The sequence below is a fragment of the Myxine glutinosa genome, chromosome 9 (assembly GCF_964187855.1).
Source record: "Myxine glutinosa chromosome 9, kmMyxGlut1.1, whole genome shotgun sequence".
In the NCBI taxonomy this organism is placed as follows: domain Eukaryota; kingdom Metazoa; phylum Chordata; class Myxini; order Myxiniformes; family Myxinidae; genus Myxine; species Myxine glutinosa.
In genome coordinates, this window is record NC_136269.1 from 39,782,445 (window position 1) to 39,804,845 (window position 22,401).

General features: G+C 47.7%; 1 protein-coding gene across 1 annotated transcript in view; it reads right to left on the minus strand.

The window, feature by feature from the left end:
• LOC144893548 (agouti-related protein-like) overlaps positions 1-22,387 on the minus strand; it is a 42,056-nt gene extending 19,669 nt beyond the window's left edge. The window contains exons 1-3 of the mRNA XM_078784038.1: positions 22,327-22,387; positions 11,349-11,460; positions 5,424-5,476 (exon numbers count right to left, since the gene is read on the minus strand). Of these exons, the coding sequence (XP_078640164.1) occupies positions 5,424-5,476; positions 11,349-11,457 (162 nt within the window). The 5' untranslated portion in view covers positions 11,458-11,460; positions 22,327-22,387. The remainder of the gene's footprint in view (positions 1-5,423; positions 5,477-11,348; positions 11,461-22,326) is intronic.
• Between the last annotated feature and the right edge of the window lie 14 nt (positions 22,388-22,401).

The following is a 22,401-nucleotide window of genomic DNA, read 5'->3' on the forward strand; positions in this document are numbered from 1 at the left end:
TTACTGGAATTATAGATAGATATGTTTTTAAGGACCACAGAGTGCCGAGATCGAGATCGAGATCGTATTTGTTCGAGAGATCATGATAAACCTAGAGTGTGGAGCAAGTTTGCATGCATTGTGAAATATAATGTAGCTGATGTTACAAACCTACTTTAGGATACTAGCTAATACCAAAAATTACACTGAGATACCAAAAGTAGTCGACGAATAAAGCTAAAATGTTCAAAAGCTACGTTTCGTTCCAAAATATCAAAATTAGGGGGTATGGTTGAACATATTTTGAACTTTGCCAAAATATGTGCCCCAAACAACCACCATATTACAAAGTAATGATATATCCCAATGCAGTGGTTCCCTGCGAAGATTTTGAGGGGTCAAATGTTACTCTGGGAGTTTTCAGTTTTGAAATATTGACAAAAATGTATAATGTGAATTCTGAACTCGAAGCGATTTCGACCACTTTTTCACTAAATTTAACATATTTTTTGTCATTATATCAATATTTTGATAAATAACCCCCACAAATGTTCTATATTTCTATTACTATATTAGTTGGCATCCAGTATGCAAATTATTGGCACTCTGTGGTCCTTAAAAACATATTTATTCCAATTTTAGCAAATATCACATTTTTTGGCGAAGCGAAGCGGGCGCATAATAATATTTCGGGTGATAACACAGAGATGGCCGAGAGTTATACACTGCTATCACTTTTTTTTCATATCTAGGGACATATATCTTGCTAAAAATCACAATGAGCCTTACTCCATCTGTATGGTACCGACCAACCCCCTTGGCTCATAGCCTAGATGAACTTTTAAAATGGGTCGTGCTGGTCAGATGTCTGTCCGTCCGTCCGCCCAGTCGTCTATCCGCTAACTTTTTTCCGGTTTTGCCACTCCTCCCTTAGCACCCTGACTGATTATTCTGAAACTTGACAAATGATAACTGTAGACAGCAGCCCGCACAATCGCTCAGACTTCAATTTTTCAATTTCGAATCAAGGGGGTCTCCCATGGGCGGTAACCGCAAACTTTTGATCCCTACTCGTACCTTATTTACCAACCTATTGCTCTGATACCCGATACGGCTCTTCTACTATATGACCTGCACAACGGCTCAGGCTTCGATATCCGATTTCGGATCGATTTCCGATTTCGGATTTTTCAATACAATATATTGTTTTATCACAGGGTTAGTCCGAGGGCAACTGGATCCTGAATTATTAACTCCGCCACCGATGGTGGATGGAGGTTATGTTTTCACCCCTGTCTGTCTGTCTGTCTGTTTGTCTGACTGTGAACAAGATATCTCAGAAAGTTGTGGACGGAATCAGACGAAATTTGGCAGAGATGTAGCGTATGTGACACGGACGAAATGATTAGATTTTGGTGAAGATCCGGATCCGGACCCGACTAGTAGAATTTTTAAAGTGATTCTTCACCATTCGGAGATATGGCCAAAAACGATACATAGCAGGATATCTCAAAAAGTTATGGATGGATTTGGACGAAACTTGGTAGATCGATTGGGTATGTGACAAGGACTAATCGGTTTGATTTTTGTGAAGATCTGAATACGGATCGGATACGAGAATTATTTAATTTTTAAGTGATTCTTCATCATTGAGGGATCGGGCGAAAAGCGATATATAATATGTATATGTGAAAAAGTTATGGATGACTTTTGACTAAACGAGGTGGATGAGTTGGTTTGGTGACGAGAACAAGCCGATTACATTTTGGTTCAGGTCCGAATCCAGATCCGGCCTATCATTAAGATACAAAACACGCTGTTCAACCTGGTGGAGGTATGCGCTCCACCGAGTGTGCCATTTTTGTTTTGAAATTGTTGTTGTTGTTGTTGTTGTTGTTGTTGTTGCTCACAATTTTAACGAATTCATTGACATATGTGGGAAAATTACATGCCCAGACCAGGAATCAACCCAGGTCCTCTGGTGAACTGCACTAGTGCTCTGCCATCTGAACTATCTTGGCGAACCTACCTGGGTCATTCCCCTCAGTTCCGTTAATAATATTGTATCCAGACCTGGTCGGGCATTGCACCTGTTCCCTGCGTCCCAGGCTCCCTCATTGGGGAGGAGGGTGGACTAACGATCGGGCGGGGATGTTGCAATCCTACCCTCATAAAACCCTGCCCCCGACCCGCTTCCTTGCACTTCTGATCCTTCCAGCTGCTCCTCCATTTTGTTCACGTCCGCCATTACGTAACGAGCAGTTTTTCCACGCGCAAGCGTAATTTCCTCCAATTTTTTTATTTTATTTAGCAACGCGCTGCCTTGCGATTTTTCCCGACACCAATCAACTATATAATTTGGGCCTCGGTGCTACAATCGATCCTCCCTCCAAGAGAGAGGCGATCGTTACAAATTTAGATTCCAAAAGCTGAGCACAATTTCCATTCAGCGGGAGCCGCACCGCACCCCGGACACCGAGTGTGTCCTTTGGAGGTGTGGGTTCGAATCCCACCCCTGACACCAGTTGCCCAGCCTTGGACAGATAGCCGATGCCGATGAAGACCAGCCTTGGACAGGTAGCCGAACAGTTAACTCTGAGGCGTATTTCAAACTTGGCGGGTTTATATTTTCACGCGCACGGGAGAGGCCCGAAGCCTTATCTGATCGGACGGCCGCCATGGGGTTTTTATTCCTTGAACCCACAAACGAGTAAACGGACACGACACACAAAAGTAAGATACAACAAATAATGAATTTAATGAAATAAAGCAATGAGGTAAAAATGAATGTTGAAGTAAAAACTAAATCCTAATTTGAGACGTCTCCACTCAGACATACGAAACAGCAAGGGAATGATAAAAGAAAATACAAAGAAAATTCCCCCTTTTTAGTTGGCCCTCAGCTCTGGTCTCGATGAGTCCTTTGTTGGGATCAGTCGCTGAGAGGACCGCGCAGTCAAAACACTCGAACAATGGCGCCGGTCAAGCACGCCCGCACACCGAGCTGTGCAGCAGGCAGCCAAACACCCCCCCCCCCCCCCCCAGACAGAGACAGAGAGAGTCTGCTTCTTCCTCCTCCTCTCCACGATCTCACACGAGACATGAACAGCCAAGCTAGGGACAAAGAACAAAAGCGACCGCCCGATCCGATGGCCAGAACCAAGGAGAGTCAAAAAATGCAACCGTTCGCCATGCAGCCAGGACCAAGAGAGAGACAATGACGCTGCGACAGTCTGCCACACACGCCACGTCCAAGGGAGAGAGGGAGGAGGGGCTCACCCTTCTTTGCCCCTCGCTGACGTCACACTTGATCAATCCTGACATCTCATTAAATCATCCCATGGCTCCTTATCCAGTCACGGTGGCGTGGTTTCTCCATTACGAGTCATCAAGGCGGATTCTTGCCGCTTTTCCTTGGAGGCGGAGTCTAGCCGCCGTTTGGGAATTTTTGGCTTGGCGGGGTTTACTTGCCCGATGAAATGTGCGGTGTTTGTTGGGCTTGCTGGTGTTGTTGTAACAATGGGGCCGATTGCATGGCTGGCCGAGTTTTTGTAAGAACATTGGGGAAAAATCACAGGAGGGCAATTACACACTGGGGATTGTCCTTATGCCCCACCTAATTAGCATAGCTCCACCCCTCAAATGGAGACACATATATGATCTTATTCTATACAGATTCCCGACTTGTTACATCGAGGTTCTTCTTCTTGGCATCACACGGTCATGTTAAATTACACAATCCTGCCTTTCCGATGAGATTCATCTCCACCCCCACAAACATAACAATATAAACAACTTCCCAGGATGTTCTTGATAAGCTATAAATTATATATACATGTTTCCTGATGATTTATGTTTTTTTTACCAGTTATACCCAGCTACAATAGGATTACAGCACCACACCTAAATATATACTGTACATACATGGGACTATAACTCCCCTGGCACAGAAACCACCTTGAAGTCTATTTCCATCTCAGATGACCAAATTTATTTACCCAAATTTTTTCCTTCTGGCATCTGTAGGGAATCTTTCCATTTTGTAGCCATTCTCTGATCAATTGGTGCATCCAATGGCACAGCATCCTGTCACCTTAGCAAGAATGTTAAGCTATAATTGCTGGGACAAGCCATGTCGCTACTCCTCGTATTTGAGGACTCTAGAGGAATCTTTCTCCTCCCCCCACACCCCCCCCCCTTCACCTTCGCCCACCCAACCACCCTCCCACCCTTCCCCCTCCCCTCCTTCAATTTTTATTTATGTATGTAAATGTGTATATTATAGCGCTGCTCCCAGTGAGGATGGGTATGGCAATTCATCCCCAAGGAATAATACTTCTATAAAGACAATTGCCTGCAAGTAATTATTATATATCCACAAATTAATTACCTCCATCACTGAAGGTGGATGGAGCTTGTGTTTTCGCCCCTGTATGTTACTTGCGAAAATCGAACATCTTTCTTGTATATTGGTTGGTATTGTGCGTTATTCTGTTTGGCTGTCTGTTCGTATGTCATTCGCCTACAGATCACTATTTTGAACTGATCTTTACAAAACTCCACCGAATGGTCGAGTTGGTCATAAGGAAGAAGCCTTTTGATTTTAGGTCAAAAAGTCAAAAGGTCAACATAGGCCCTTTTGGTCAAAGGTCAACAACTTAGGTGTAAATTCTACAATCCTCAATTTTCATCCAATTCACTTGAAATTTGAAGAGGATTTGCATATTTGATCACCAAATTAATTTACCAATTCTTTTTAGGTCAACATCGGGCAAAAGTTCAACATAGGCTAAAGGTCAACAACCGAGGTGAAGATTATAAAATCCTCAATTTTCATCCGATTGACTTGAAATTTGAACAGGATTTGCATATCAGGTTACTCAATTCAACCACCAATTGTTTTTGAGGTCTAAAGGTGAAAAGGTCAACATAGACAAAATTTCTAAAATTGACAATTTTCATCCAATTGACTTGAAATTTGAAGAGGATTTGCATATTAGGTCACCAAATTAACTTACCAATTATTTTAAGTCAACATAGGCCAAAGGTCAACAATCTATTTTAGGGATTTCGCAAGTATTGTACGATGCACAACATATTTCTTGTTTGTTTATCTGTCTGTCAGCACAATATCTCAAAGTTATGGACGGATTCGGAAGAAATTTAATGGACAGGTTGGGTGTGTGACAACGACAAATCAACTAAATTTTGGTGAAGATCCGGATATGGCCTATCAAGGGGATACAAAAGGGTAAACTGTTCATCCTGTCGAAGGTATGTGCTCTACCGCATGCCGTTCTAGTCTGTTATGCATGTCACTATCGACTTAAGTAATTTCACACATTCTGAATCATCATCGCATGTTTTATGGAGTATATTGATGCACACATGACAATCAGAAGATTGAGATTTGTGAGAATCTGAAAGAGTCGTGTGGGTCGTACCAGCGTGAAGTTCTCCTTGATATTTAATGCATCAGCTGTGTTGTCCTCGTTTTCTGAATGGAAAGGAGAATAATACTTTTGTGAAAAGGAGAGAACGATTACGAATGATTTGTAAAACAATTCTGCTACAAAGTCTAAGGGCAGAGGTATAAGAGCTGTAAGGACAAATTAGGTCACTGAATTAACTTACCAATTATTTTTAGGTCAACATAGGCCTAAAGGTCAACATAGGCTAAAGGTCAACAACCTATGTGAAAGACGTTCATTGATGAACGAGATTTTAACGCTATATATATGTTTTTCTTGGCAATTCAAATTAAGTATAAAAAGTATAAAACACAAGGACACCAAGGACTTCCAGGACAGAAGTTGGTATTTAAAAAAAGTGGATTTGGGGTGAAATTAGCGGGGGTAGAAAAGATCAAGGTTTTGGATGGGGGAAGATAAGAGATGGTGGTGAACAGCTGTTTTAAAGACCTGGAGGGTGGAGTGGGATTGAAGAGAGTGAGGGAGTTTGTTCCAGAGGCGGGAGAAAAGATGAATGAAGGAGTGAAGGTGAGCAGAGAGTCTTGATTTTGGCAGTTTAACCATAAGAGGGTTGCAGGCAGATCTTGTGCGACATGCAGGAATATTTGGGGGACAGAGCCCAGAGAGAGCTGGGGGGGGCAAGGCCAGAGAGGAGCGGTAGAAGACGGAAAGACCACCAACCTGCCTGCGGTGAGTGAGTGAAAGGCCCTTGGAGTTAGCTTCATCGCGGGAGATTCCAATGATTCTGAACGCTTTGGTTTCAACAGCGTGAAGACGAGCTAGGTGTGAGGCAGGAGCACCAGCCCAGAGGGGAGAGCAGTATTCCATTGAGCTGCGGATGAAAGCCTTGTATGTGGTGAGGAGCTCAGGTGTGCCAAGGAAGGACTTCGCATGACGGAGGATGCCCAGTCGGCGACTGGCTTTGGAGGCCAGATTTGAAATGTGGTTTTCCCAGGAAAGATCATGGCAGATAGTGAGACCCAAAAGCTTGAGTGACAGAACTTCTTGGAGAGGATTATTCAGAAAGTGGATGGGAGGGTTGTCCAGTCGGTCTTTTCGGAGAGACATCGTAAGAGTGTGAGATTTGTCAGGATTGAAAGACATGTTCCACTTGTTTGCCCAATTTGTGATTTTGGTCAGGTCTGCAGAGAGTGAGGAGGCTGCAGACTGCTGATCTGAGGGATGAGGAATGGAGCGACAGAGAGTAGTGTCATCAGCAAAGAGATAGAGAGGATTTTCAAGAGAGTCAGGGAGATCATTGATGAAGACCAGAAAAAGCACAGGGCCCAGAACACTGCCTTGGGGAACTCCAGCCTGAACAGGAAGAGGAGATGAGAGAAACCCATTCAGGGCCACACGTTGCCTACGACTAGAGAGGAAGTCTGCCAGCCATGCGTGGAGATTTCCATGGATACCAAAGGAGGAGAGTTTGGTGAGCAGAGCAGGGTGCCAGACCGTATCGAAGGCACGTGATATGTCAAGGGAGACAGCTCTAATTTCCTGTTTTGCATTGAGGACCTCCATCCATTGTTGAGACAGCAGAAGCAACATGTCCAGAGTAGAGTGACCAGGTCTGAAACCAAATTGATGATCAGAGATCAAGCCATTGGAGAAGAGGAAAGATTTCATATCAGAAGCAATGATGGATTCCATGACTTTGCTGATAATTGGGAGAATGCTGATTGGTCTGTAGTTGCTAGGATCTGTTTTTGCACCTTTTTTGTGCAAAGCGGTGATTTTGGCTGATTTCCAAGCAGATGGCAGATGACCTTGAGCAAAAGAGAGGGTGAAGAGAACAGAGAGAGGGAGTGAAAGAGCGGAAGAACAGGATTTTAGGACCCATGGGCTGATGCCGTCAGGTCCAGTTGCAGAATCAGAGTCGAGGGTTGACAGAAGCTTTTCCACCTTGTCCGGAAGAAAGGACCCTGAGTCCAGGAGCAGCTGGGTACGACTGGGTACGGTGGGTACAGAGAGGCATGGGTTTGGGACACAAGATTTAGAGGCAAACACAGAGTTGAGGCATTCAGCTTTTTCACGTGCGGAGTCAGCCGTGTAGCCGTTTAAGGTGAGGGAGGGGATGGAGGAGAAACAAACACCAGAAACAGATTTGACCAGACGCCAACAGGATTTGGAAGCGGGAGACAGATAAGAGAGTTCGGTCTTGAGAACGGAGAGATATTGTTTCCTGGCTCTCCTGAGGGTGGACACACACTTGTTTCTGGCTTTGTGAAAGGAAATGAGATTTCCTTCCGTTGGATTTGCTTTCCAGGAGACTAAGGCAAGTTGTTTCTGGGCAACAGCCTCACCACAAGATTCCATGTACCATGGACGGGAGGAAGGGTATGGCAACTGAAGACGAGATGGGATAAATCTGTGCATGAGAGAGAGCAATTTACTTTGGAAGAATTCCCAGGATGAGTTGATGTCAGAGGCGGTAGAGATGGGAGACCAGTCCAGATGATTGATGGCTGCTTGAAGACCGTGCCAGCTGGCCTGAGTGAAATGCCAGACTCGTCGACGCTGAGGAGGCTCTCTGAGAATGATCAGAGAGATGTCCACTTTAACAAGCACATGATCAGATGAGCCGATTGGAGCAGAGGAAGAGCAGCAGACATTTTCAGGGAAGTTAGTCATAACCACGTCCAGAAGAGAAGATGCTCCGTTGACTGAGATCCGGGTCGGGAAATTGACAGATTGTGTCAGTCCCAGTGAGACGCAGAAGTCCTTTGCTGAAGAGCCATGGCTGGTGAGAGAGGTACCCACACCCAGCCAACTGGCATGGTGACAATTGAAATCACCACATATGAGGAAGAGAGAGTTGGGATGGGTCGATAGAAGTTGGTCCATATGATCAGACAGCGAGATGTAGATGGAGTCATCACTGTTTGGTGGACATAGTGAGAGTGTGAGATTAATCAGGATTGAAAGATGTTCCGCTTGTTTGACCAGTATGTGACTTTATCCAGGTCTACAGAGTGAAGAGGCTGCTGATCTGAGGGTTGAGATATGGAGCGGCAGAGAGTGGAGTCATCAGCAAAGAGATAGAGAGGATTTTCCAGTGAGTCGGAGAGATCATTGATGAAGACCAGAAAAAGCACATGGCCCAGAACACTGCTTTGAGGAACTCCAGCCTGGACAGGAAGAGTAGATGAGAGAATTATATTTGGAGCCCCACGTTGACTACAACAGGAGAGGAAGTCCATGAGCTATGCATGGAGATTTCCTCGGATACCATAAAAGGAGAGTTTGGTGAGCAGGGCGGGGTGTGAGACTGTATCGAAGGCACGAGATATGTCAAGGGAGACAGCTCTAATATCCTGTTTGGTGTTGAGGACCTCCATCCATTGTTGAGACAGCAAAAGCAGCATGTCCAGAGTAGAGTGGCCTCGTCTGAATCCAAATTGATGATCCCTAAATTGATGAATTGATGAAATTGATGAACCCTAAGAGGAAGAATTTAATATCAGAAGCGATGATGGATTCCATGACCTTGCTGATTTATGGAGAAGAAGAAGAATTTAATATCAGAAGCGATGATGGATTCCATGACCTTACTGATTTATGGAGAAGAGGAAGAATTTAATATCAGAAGCGATGATGGATTCCATGACCTTGCTGATTTATGGAGAAGAGGAAGAATTTAATATCAGAAGTGATGATGGATTCCATGACCTTACTGATTTATGGAGAAGAGGAAGAATTTAATATCAGAAGTGATGATGGATTCCATGACCTTACTGATTTATGGAGAAGAGGAAGAATTTAATATCAGAAGCGATGATGGATTCCATGACCTTGCTGATTTATTGGGAACATGTTGATTGGTCTGTCGTTGCAAGGACCTTTTGTTGCTGTTTTTGCATCTTTTTTGTGTGAAGTGGTAATGTTGGCTGATTTTCAAGCATATGGCAGATGACCTTGTGAAAAAGAGAGTGTGTACAGAACAGAGAGAGGGTGAGATGGAGCAGCAGAGCAAGATTTTAGGAGTAGTACATCTGGGGTACATCCCTGTATTTTCTCCACTGTCTCTCCCTGGATGAGAGGTGGTGGGCGCCGGGCCCACCACCTCTCATCCAGGAATTCCTCGCCGGAATTCAACCACCAATTATTTTTGAGGTTAATATCGGCCAAAAGGTCAACATAGGCCAAAGGTCAACAACCTATTTTAGGGATTTCGCAAATATCATGCTATACACGACATATTTTTGTGGTTTTTTTGGTTTATTTCTTTGTCCGCACAAAACGTTCGTGTGTCTATAAATTACATTGGACCATTTAGAACTCCAAGACCCTTTACAATCCCCAAAACCCCGTGAAACTGTTATAACCATAAGACCTTTTAAGACCATAAAGACCCCAAGGACCATGAAGACCCACGAAAGACACTAAGACCCTTGAAACTCTTATGATGCTGAAGTCCCGTAAGACTTTTTAAGACACGTAAAAACACTTTAAAAGCCTTTAGAACCCAAAGATCCTTTGAGACTCCTAACACCCCTTGGACCCTTTATAACCCCAAGACCAATTTAGACCTCTAAGACCCTTTTAAACTCTAAGACCCTTTAAGACCCTTGAGAACCCTAACATGCTTTAGGACCCTTTAGAACCCTAAAACCCATGAGGACCCTAAATACCACAAAGACCATTAAAGACCCAAAACTTAAAAAGATGCTTAAAAACCCCGAAGACCAAAAAGACCCATAATACCCAAAATACCTAAAAGACCCCAAAGACCCAAAATACCATGAAGACCCAAATGATTCTGAAGACGCAAATGACCCAAAATACCCCAACACCCTTAAATACCCCAAAGATCCCGAATATCTAAAAAACCCCAAAAGACTCTTAAAGACCAAGCCTAAACTCCCAGAGAACCCTTAAGACCCCAAGGACCCAAAATACCCTGAGGACCCAAAAGTCCCAAAAGACCGTGAGGATCCAAAGGACAATACCACACACGTCCTGGCGAGGGTCTGACATCTCTGATTGCTCTTTCTTGTTTATTAATGTGCTGGGATTCAACCCTAACTCAAAAGATTTATAATATGATTTACTCTGCTTCCTATTGGCAATCCTACCAGCTCAATACAATCGTGGTGAAAATAACTACAAGTTCAAGATGGAAAGTGTGTATCAAACAATAATGAAAAGAGAATTGCTTTTTCTTCTTCTTTCTTATATGTGCAAACTTACTGGCCGATTTTCAGTGAGAGGTGCGTTTGGCTACATCTAGTACAAGTTAAACGAGAATGAAAGATACTGACTCAATGACGTAATTTTATTATTTCCCTCAACAGAAGTCCGAAACCCCCCTGAAGGCCAGAAGAAAGTTTGGTCGGGTACCCTGAAGGCCAGAAGCAAGTTTGGTCGGGTACCCTGAAGGCCAGAAGCAAGTTTGGTCGGGTACCCTGAAGGCCAGAAGCAAGTTTGGTCGGGTACCCTGAAGGCCAGAAGCAAGTTTGGTCGGGTACCCTGAAGGCCAGAAGAAAGTTTGGTCGGGTACCCTGAAGGCCAGAAGCAAGTTTGGTCGGGTACCCTGAAGGCCAGAAGCAAGTTTGGTCGGGTACCCTGAAGGCCAGAAGCAAGTTTGGTCGGGTACCCTGAAGGCCAGAAGCAAGTTTGGTCGGGTACCCTGAAGGCCAGAAGCAAGTTTGGTCGGGTACCCTGAAGGCCAGAAGCAAGTTTGGTCGGCTATAAACCCAAATCAAGATGTCGGCATATAGGAGAATTGAGACGTTGAAGATTTAATGAAAGCTCGATTTATGACATAATCATCAACATTTGTCATTCACTTAAAAAAATTAAAATGTGTTCAATATTCTAGATAATATTGTGCAAATGGATTGGAAGGATATTGAGACAAAACAGTAAATGTATTATAGTAGATAGGTGGTGTACCTTGTAAGGAGGAGAGCGTTGTGATGGATTCGGCCCCGAGTACAATCACGGGAAATATCTCGCGAGAGAGTACAAGTCCGCTGACAAGCATCATCAAATGCCACATCATCACCTGCATGAAGGTTCCAATGTTATTTGAAGACATGGAAATCTCTTTAACAATGTCGCATCTTAAGCAACATCGCCATCATACTAAAATACACAATTTGGTGTCTGTATGTCTGTCTGACATATTTGACCACAACACATTCGTTCATTACTTATGCAATCTCATCCAAACTTGATGAGAGGCTGAAGTTCCTCAAGGCAGTATTCTGGGCCCTGTGCTTTTTCTGGTCTTCATCAGCAATCTCTCCGACTCACTGGAAAATCTTTTCTATCTTTTTCCTGATGGCCCCACCCTCTGCCACTCCATATCTCAACCCTCAGATCGGCAGTTTAGATGAGAGAAACCTCATCCATCCAGGGAGACTGTAGAGATTTAACTGCCCCCACAAGTCAGTTAGTTAGCGATTTAACTTGATTTAACTTTAACTAACTATACACACACATATATATATATATATCAGTCACTATGCGACCTTCATATCATCAGTGGAGAACCGCCAGCAAGGTGTCCCATACAGCTGCTGCTGCACCTTGCTGGGAGCGATAAGCACCGCCTGCCACACGGTGACGTTATCTCTGGTATCCACTCATCATATGGAGTCGACCTGGTTGCGGTTGGGAGTTACTAATAATGGTATCTGTAATCTGGTTCTCCAACCTAATGAGCGGACAACATGACGTTATCGCCATCCGTAATGAAGCACTGCTAGATGGTTCCTCTGGAGCTTTGCACGCAATGCGGACATGCATGGCGATGACGTCATGTTGTCCGCTCATTAGGTTGGAGAACCAGATTACAGATACCATACATATATATTATTATAATAATTATTATTATTATTACTCAAACCATAGCTCTTTCTGGTGGGCATTGGTGATAGAAAGTACATGCATGCAATCTATCTGTAAGCTACAATCTTTGGGGGTGCTACTACACACCAGATGTGGAATTACCAGAACACGGGCTACTCATTTCGCCGACCTCGGAAACGTGCAGAAAAGCAGAGCAGAGCCAACAGCGCAGAGCCAACTCCACCTGGTGTTAATTCAGCGGCCAACCAGGATTCATACTCGGGACCCTCGGATCCCAAGCCAGCCACCCTAACCGTGAGGCCAACACCAGGCTTGGTACCCTCTATATAATCATCCCCCTCAAAATAGGTAGGCCTATTTTCCCTATCTTCCGAAAGTACACAAACGATTTAGATGAAACTTGACCACAACCTTCATCACTCATAATGTACTAAAGTTTCTTTCACTGTATCATGAAGAAAATCGGGGTCTAAGGAAGTCCTCGGGGGGGGGGGGGGGGGGTTGAGCCCCTAAAATAGGTATTTGCTGTCTTCACTGAAACCACACATAATTTTGATAGACTTTGATCATATCTTTCATCACGCATGATGTACCAATGTTTGTTCAAGGAATTAGAAAAATCGGGATCTAAGGCCTACGAGGGGGGGGGGGTTACCCCCCCCCAACCCCCCCGCTCAAAAAAAGAGGTATTTTTCGTTTGTTTGTTTAGAATCTGATGATAACGTTAGTATGATTCTACATGCTGTTCTGTCTTCTATCAACCATTAAAATTGGTTTAAAATACAGTGATAATGTTTAAATACCTTTATTTGGTGTAGTATACTGCTTTATTCTACCAGGTGAGCATCCAGGGGTATTGCCCATATTTGTACTTGTTCTATCTTGTCCAATTGACTGGATATTGGTCTTTCATTGTGCAGTCTGAAGGTTTGGTGTGGGTATGGGTGTTTTGTATACTGAATCGAGGCTCGTGAAAGAGCTGACAACCGCGAGGGAAAGACAGTACAGGGGGACCACGAGGGAAAGACAGCACAGGGGGACCACGAGGGAAAGACAGCACAGGGGGACCACGAGGGAAAGACAGCACAGGGGGACCACGAGGGAAAGACAGCACAGGGGGACCACGAGGGAAAGACAGCACAGGGGGACCACGAGGGAAAGACAGCACAGGGGGACCACGAGGGAAAGACAGCACAGGGGGACCACGAGGGAAAGACAGCACAGAGGGACCACGAGGGAAAGACAGCACAGGGGGACCACAAGGGAAAGACAGCACAGGGGGACCACAAGGGAAAGACAGTACAGGGGGACCACAAGGGAAAGACAGCACAGGGGGACCACGAGGGAAAGACAGCACAGGGGGACCACGAGGGAAAGACAGCACAGGGGGACCACGAGGGAAAGACAGCACAGGGGGACCACGAGGGAAAGACAGCACAGGGGGACCACGAGGGAAAGACAGCACAGGGGGACCACGAAGGAAAGACAGCACAGGGGGACCACGAGGGAAAGACAGCACAGGGGGACCACGAGGGAAAGACAGCACAGGGGGGCCGCGAGGGAAAGACAGTACAGGGGGACCGCGAGGGAAAGACAGTACAAGGGGACCATGAGGGAAAGACAGTACAGGGGGACCGTGAGGGAAAGACAGTACAGGGGGACCACAAGGGAAAGACAGTACAGGGGGACCGTGAGGGAAAGACAGTACAGGGGGACTGCGAGGGAAAGACAGTACAGGGGGACCACGAGGGAAAGACAGTACAGGGGGACCGCGAGGGAAAGACAGTACAGGGGGACCGCGAGGGAAAGACAGTACAGGGGGACCTCGAGGGAAAGACAGTACAGGGGGACCGCGAGGGAAAGACAGTACAGGGGGACCGCGAGGGAAAGGAGGACCTTCAGGTGTCAAGGACCTTCAGAGTTCTAAGGAGTATTTCTGCGGTCTCTGTAAATACTTCAGAGTTCTAAAAAATCCCCACCATCATCCACTTCTATGAAAATGTTTCAGAGGTTTAAGATATTGATACAATCGTCAAAAAAGTGGTAAATATCATCGTGAAAAATTGTGTATTTTTGTATCTAAGCACCAAGCTTTGTCGGGTTGTATATGTTGGAACCCATCTGTGGATCGGTCCCATCGGCCGATGTGTCTGACCCATCTGTGGATGCACGAGAAATGACAATGCAGACCCATCGGCCGATGGGTCTGCGCCATCTGCGGATGTGTTGTTCACCTTGAAGGAATGTGTATGCATCAATGGTGGATGAGTATGTTTATTTGAACCTAAAAATAAGCAATTGATGTCATAAATGTTTATAAAGCAGTCCGTGACATGTGGTTTGTCGATAACCGTTTGTCGATACGATAAAAATAAGATAATCTTTTTAGGTTCAAATAAACATACTCATCCACCATTGATGCATACACATTCCTTCAAGGTGAACAACACATCCGCAGATGGCGCAGACCCATCGGCCGATGGGTCTGCATTGTCATTTCTCGTGCATCCACAGATGGGTCAGACCCATCGGCCGATGGGACCGATCCACAGATGGGTTCCAACATATATACACTGACTGTATGCCAAACATTTTTGGAGATGGAATCATATAGGAATGCAAACTTAATTCCTATAATTTACCTGACGAATGCAGATTAAACTAGAACAGCATTCGGTAGAGTGCATACCTCCACCAGGCTGAACAGTTTACATTTTGTATCCCACAGATCTGGATTCGGACCCGAACCAAAATGTAATCGCCTTGTTCTTGTGACTTACAAAAAAACTCATCCACCAAGTTTTGTCATAAGTATTCCACAACCTTTTGAAATATCGTCCTATATATCGGTTTTTTCCCCGATCTCTCAATGGCGAACGACCACTTAAAAATATCTCAAATCCAGATCTGGATCCGGACCTCTCCATACTCAACATACTCAACCTCTCCACCTAATTTTGCCCAAATCCATCCACATCTTTTTAAGCTATCTTGTTCACAAACATACAAACAAGAAGGCCATAACACATTCGTCTTTACAGCCTGACAGGTATGACGAAATCAAGAGAAACAAGAAAGAGCAATCGAAGATTGCAGACCCTCACCAGGACGTGTTTTGGTGGTTTTTAAGGTACCTATGACATTGTAGCGGCTACCGCTGGGTTTTCACAATCGCCTTGCACCTATCAAGGACGCGGAGCGATCACCATGCCGGGCTCGTCCAGGACGCCCGGGCAGGCCCGCGCTCAACTTGCCAGGCCTCGGTCGGGACGCCCGGGCATGCCCGGGCAGGCTCGCCCTCAACTTGCCAGGCCGCAGCCAGGACGCTGGGCCACGCCCCCTCTCGCCTTTCCTGGGCAAACGCTCCGGGATAATATGTATATATATTGCTGCCCGATAAACGGGCTTTTCACAGTGCCTGAGTGTTTGGTTTGATTAAAGCAACTCGGATGAATTCCAGCTTTTTGTCGCGTCCATTCTTCCGATCGACGTGGGAGCCCCAACTCCTTCATTGGTGACCTACCGACATGGACACGGCAGTCGCCCTTAAACTGCCTACCTTCTGGGAGGCTCACGCGGCGGTTTGGTTCGCACAGGCGGATTCCCTGTTCGCCCTGCGAGGCATCACGGCCGACGACACCCGCTTCCACCATGTGGTAGCAGCGCTCGGTTCGGCCACCGCGGCCCGCGCCCTGAGCCTCCTCGAGAGCCCGCCAGCCGCTGACAAATACGGCGCGATTAAGAAGCTTCTCCTCGACGCTTTCGCCCTCCCATCGGCGGAACGCGCATGGCGCCTGCTCGACCTGCCCGAGCTCGGCGACACGCGCCCTTCCGAGCGAATGGACTACATGCTTTCACTGCTCGGCGAGCACTCTCCGGCATTCCTGTTCCGGGAGCTGTTCCTCTGTCAGCTGCCTAACCCGGTACGCCTCGCCCTGGCAAGCACGACGATCACAGATCCCCGGGCCCTTGCCAGAGAAGCCGACAAGATCTCCGCCGCAGGACAGCGCATCGCAGCGGCGACATGGGACCCACCGCCGTCCGACGCAACACCCATGGTGCCCGAGCACCCGGCACGGTCGACGACCGAACTGCCGACGCAATTGGCGGCCGCTACACCGAGCCGACCACCTCCAGCACGACGACCGGGGCCTCCACCTGACCAAGCGTGGTGTTACTATCATGCCAGGTTTGGACAGAAGGCCCGGACATGCCGACCCCCGTGCACCTTCGGCAGGCCGGGAAACGGCCGGGCCGGCGTTCATTACCAGCCATGAGCGCCGGCCACACGGGCAACTTACTGTTCATCATGGATAAAGCGTCCGGACGGCGCTTCCTGTGCGACACCGGCGCCCAACTGAGCGTCATACCCGCCTCTGACCAGGACATGCAATCCACGGTTTGCGGCCCCTCCTTGGTTGCGGCCAACGGATCGACCATCCACACCTTCGGCCCGCGCAACGTCACCCTCTGCTTCGGCGGCCAACGCTTTGCTTGGACGTTTGTAACCGCAAACGTGCCCATGGCTCTGCTAGGCGCCGACTTCCTCTGCGCACACGGACTGCTGGTGGACGTCCAACGGCATCGTTTAATCAACGCCGAAACCTTCAGCTCCCTGGTATGCACATTGAGCAGCTCCGCGCCGACCGAGCTGGCATGCGCCGTCCCGGCGGCGAACGAGTTTGCTCGCCTGCTCACGGAGTTCCCGGCCCTCACACGGCCGACGTTTTCGGCCGTCGCAGTACGGCATGGGATCGAGCACCACATACCAACCACGGGCCCGCTGGTCTACACCAGGGCCCGCCGCCTCGACCCAGCCAAGCTCGCCGTGGCGAAGGCCGAATTCGACGCGTTGGAGCACCTCGGCATCGTGCGGCGCTCCGATAGCGCGTGGGCCTCGCCACTGCACATCGTGCCAAAGCCGGGTGGTGGATGGCGCCCGTGTGGCGACTACCGCCATCTCAATGACGCTACCACCCCCGACAGGTACCCGATCCCGCATATCCAAGACTTCTCCGCCCGTCTGGCGGGACGGGTCATTTTTTCGAAAATTGATCTCATACGGGGATATCACCAGGTACCTGTCAGCGCGGCCGACGTCCCTAAAACGGCAGTCATCACGCCGTTCGGCTTATTCGAATTCTTGCGGATGCCGTTTGGTCTCAAGAACACGGCTCAGGCGTTCCAGCGCTTGATGGACGGCGTGCTGCGTGACCTGCCGTTCCTTTTCGTTTACCTGGACGACATCCTCGTCGCCAGCACGTCCCGGGCCGAGCACCTCCTCCACCTCCGAACACTGTTCGGGCGCCTCAGCGAGCACGGCCTCATCGTCAACCCGGCCAAATGCCACTTCGGCACGACGGCCGTTGATTTTTTGGGCCACCACATCACCAAGAACGGGGCCGTGCCGCTGCCAACCAAGGTCGAGGCCATCACCACGTTCCCGCGTCCCCGCACCATAAAGGCCCTGCAGGAATTCCTGGGAATGGTGAATTTTTATCACCGCTTCGTGCCCCGCGCTGCTCAACTCATGCGGCCCCTCTACGAAGCCCTCCGGGGCAAGCCGGCCAAGCACGACATCGCCTGGTCCGCAGCAATGGATGCGGCCTTCCAAAGCTCAAAGCGGGCCCTCGCCGACGCAACACTGCTCGCTCACCCGGTGCTCAACGCTCCCATCGCCCTCACCACGGATGCCTCCGACTACGCGGTGGGCGCCGTACATGAGCAATGGGTGAACGGGGTTTGGCAGCCACTCGCTTTTTTCAGCCGGCAGCTCCGGCCGAACGAGCTCAAATACAGCACGTTTGACCGGGAGCTCCTCGGTCTACACCTGGCCGTCCGCCATTTCCGCCACCTCCTGGAGGGCCGACCTTTCACGGCGTTCGTCGACCACAAGCCGTTGGTTTACGCCATGGCCAAGGTCACGGAGCCGTGGTCGGCCCGCCAACAGCGCCACCTCTCCGCCGTGTCGGAGTTTACCACGGACATCCGGCACGTCGCCAGCAAAAACAACGCCGTGGCCGACTGTCTTTCCCGGGCCAGCGCGAACGCGGTCCACCTGGGCGTGGACTTTGCGCTTATGGCGGTGGACCAAACCACCGACACCACGGTGCAAGCCCTCCGGGCGGCGGACACGGGCCTCCGCCTGGCCGACATCCCCTTCGCGGACACTGTCCTGCTCTGCGACGTCTCCCAAGGCCAGCCTAGCCCCATCGTGCCCGTCACCTGGCAACGCCGCATCTTCGCCTCCCTCCACGGCCTTTCCCTCCCGGGCCGGAAAGCTTCCCAGAAGCTGGTGTCGGCGCGATTCGTCTGGCACGGCCTTCGTCGGGACGTCCGCGATTGGACCAGCACCTGCACGGCCTGCCAACGGGCCAAGGTCCACCGACACACCCAGGCCCCGCTGGCACCTTTCACCGTGCCCGAACGACGTTTCGACCACGTCAACGTGGATCTGGTGGGCTCCCTCCCCCCGTCACGGGGGTTCATACACCTGCTCACCATGGTGGACAGGACCACCAGGTGGCCGGAGGCCGTTCCCCTCGTCTCCACCACCACCGCCGACGTGGCGCAGGCTTTCATCGCCACCTGGGTCGCCCGCTTCGGCGCACCGGCGGACATCTCGTCAGACCGCGGACCACAGTTCACCTCCGAGCTGTGGGGCGCGGTCGCCCGCAACCTGGGGGTCAAGCTCCACCGTACTACGGCCTACCACCCCCAAGCAAACGGGTTGTGCGAGCGATTCCACCGCTCCATGAAGGCCGCGCTCATGGCCGGCCTTCAAGACGGCGGTTGGGCTGACCGGCTGCCGTGGGTCCTTTTGGGCCTCCGCACGGCCCCCAAGGAGGACCTCCAGGCATCCACCGCCGAGCTTGTCTATGGCCAGGCGCTACGCGTCCCGGGCGAATTCGTGCCCGACGCTACCAGTCCCTGGTCCGCAGCTCACCAGCGCTCGGACCTCCAGGAGGCCGCCCGACGGTTTGCCCCCGTGCCAACATCCCACCACGGTGACCCCCAGTCCTACGTCCCCCCAGCACTTCGCACAGCGGAGTATGTTTTTGTGCGTCACGACGCACATCGGGGGCCACTCCGGCCGCCGTACGACGGGCCCTTCCGGGTGCTGCGACGGGACGACAAGTCGTTCGTCATCGACATCGGCGGCAGGTCGGACCGGATTGCGGTGGACCGCCTCAAGCCGGCGCACGTGGACGTCGACCACCCACCACGGGTGGCCCTTCCACCGCGGCGAGGCCGCCCCCCGTCCACGGTGCCCCCCACTCGACCGCCCACCACCACACCGGACCCCCTCCCACGACCCGCCAGGGGTCGCTTCGGCCGGGTCATCAGGACCCCCCTCAAATTGACCCTGCCGGTGCAAGTCGATTCTGGGGGGACGTGTGTAGCGGCTACCGCTGGGTTTTCACAATCGCCTTGCACCTATCAAGGACGCGGAGCGATCACCATGCCGGGCTCGTCCAGGACGCCCGGGCAGGCCCGCGCTCAACTTGCCAGGCCTCGGTCGGGACGCCCGGGCATGCCCGGGCATGCCCGGGCAGGCTCGCCCTCAACTTGCCAGGCCGCAGCCAGGACGCTGGGCCACGCCCCCTCTCGCCTTTCCTGGGCAAACGCTCCGGGATAATATGTATATATATTGCTGCCCGATAAACGGGCTTTTCAGAGTGCCTGAGTGTTTGGTTTGATTAAAGCAACTCGGATGAATTCCAGCTTTTTGTCGCGTCCATTCTTCCGATCGACGTGGGAGCCCCAGCTCCTTCAACATCATCATTAACAAAGGTTATTCCTCATGGAGAGTTCTTTTCAATGAGCCATGTCTCGATTTTTTTTCTATGCAGCGCTTTTGGAGATATAGAGGTGCAAAGTTTTTCGATTTTTCAGTTTTTTGGTTTTCCAAACCACGTGACCTATGACGTCATAATTGTCATTGAAAAATTATACAGGAAGAGGCGCACCTATGGCGAAAATTTCCCGTCAATCAGACCATCGGTTGCAGAGAAAATCATATTTATTCCGTGTGGACAAATAGACAAACAGACAGACAAATGGACTCAAAAGCAATACCCTCTCCTCTGGTGAGGGTAACAATAATTTATTGATTAATTTGTTGTGTAATTATAATAAATTGATAATAACCGTAAAATGATTTATTCATCAATTGCCTAATAGCATACCTAAACCATCACTGTTTCATTGGAATCTATAACTTTTTAAAAACTAATTATTTGATCGAAAAATGAAATAATTAATTGATTAATCGATTAATCAAGAAATCAAAATACTCTTTACAGCTAAATCACTTGGTCACTGTCATGTCCAAATACCAGCTTCCTAACTCAAAAGGTGCCCGAGATATTGCCCAGATGAGAAAGGAAATACATAAGTACTTAATAAATCGATGATGAAAAATAAATTTCTTTATTTATTAATCCAAAAATAAAAAATCCAGTTTTTGCCAAAGCACGTGTTCACTGTTCCGCTCAAATCTCAGCTTCCTAGCTCAAAAGATGGCTGAGATATCGCCCGGACAAATGAGAGGACCTTGACCTTTGACCTTTGACATATTTAGTCAAAAGCATGGTCAGCTTCACCTTTTTCCTTCGCAATTCTCTGGTAAAGCTTGACAAAGGTAGCTGAACGCATTCACGAGTTATTGCACTCGCAGACAAACAAACATACAAGAAGCTATCAGAGCGGTAGCCTGACAGGTATGATGAAAATCAAGAGAAACGATGATTGATTCATTAATTAATTGTGTAATTTAATTGTGTAATTGTGTATTAATTAATTGCTGTTTGATGTGTAATTTGTGTAATTAAATGTGTAATTTAAATGTTTGATTAATGTTTGATTAATTGCTGTTTGATTAATTGTGTAATTTAAATAAATGAATAATTGTAAAAGAATGAATTTCTTAATCAATTGGATAATAGCATACCTAAACCACCACTGCTTCATCCGAATATGTACCTTTTTGGAAATTAGTTAAGTAATTAATCAAAAAATTAAATAATTGATCGATTAGTTGATTAAATCAATGAATACAAAAATCAAAAATACCCTTTACAGCCAAATCTATTGGTCATTGTTGTGTCAAAATATCAACTTCTTAGCACAAAAGATGCCTGAGATTTTGCTAAGACAAGAAAGAAAAAATATAAGTACTTAATAAATAAATAATAATGAAGTAATCAAAAAATTAAAAAATATCGTTTTTGCCAAAGCAAAAATATAAGTACTTAATAAATAAATAATAATTAAGTAATCAAAAAATTTAAAAATATCATTTTTGCCAAAGCTTCAGAAAAGCACTATTTGTGGCCAAATTTCAGCTTCCTATCTCAGATGTATGAGATATCGCCCAAACAAACGAAAGAACCTTGACCTGTGACCTTGACCTTTGACCCATGTAGTCAAAAACATCAGCCTCACCTTTTTCCTTCGCAATCCTCTGGTAAAGTTTGACAAAGGTAGCTGAAAGCGTTCGCGAGTTATTGCACTCACTCACAAACAACCGAGACAGACTGACATATGACGAAAATTGAAAAAAAATTCGTCATGACAGACAAACAGACAGGGGTGAAAACATAACCTTAATTCACCTTCAGTGGCGGAGGTAAAGATCCATGATATTTTTTATAACCATGGTAACTGTAAGCATAAATGTTTAATAACATGAACAACTATTGAAGTTGAAAAGTAAAAAAAAAAATAACAACCTCCATTGAACATTTGCATAATTTACTTTTAGCATTTCAATTGATTGGTTCTAAATGTATTTCGGAGCATCTAAGGTCTCCCAGTTTCTACAATCCGAGGCGACCCAATCTCACGGCTACGTCTCCATGCGCTCAGCTGAAGCATATTTTCATCCAACACACCGACTTCCACATGTGCACAAAACCAAGACGGCGTCCACCAAACAAAAAGGAAATTGGTTTTCCCCATTGCAATTAAAAACTATATAAAAAATGATAAATAATTACCCAAAAGAGAGATCAAACTGTGTACTTATCACAGCATCAAACGTCCTGTAAATTACCTTTCGATGTGATGCTCGTGTATGCCTGCACAGAAAATGAAGAGCTGCCAAGATTTTTCTGGATAAGTGAAACCG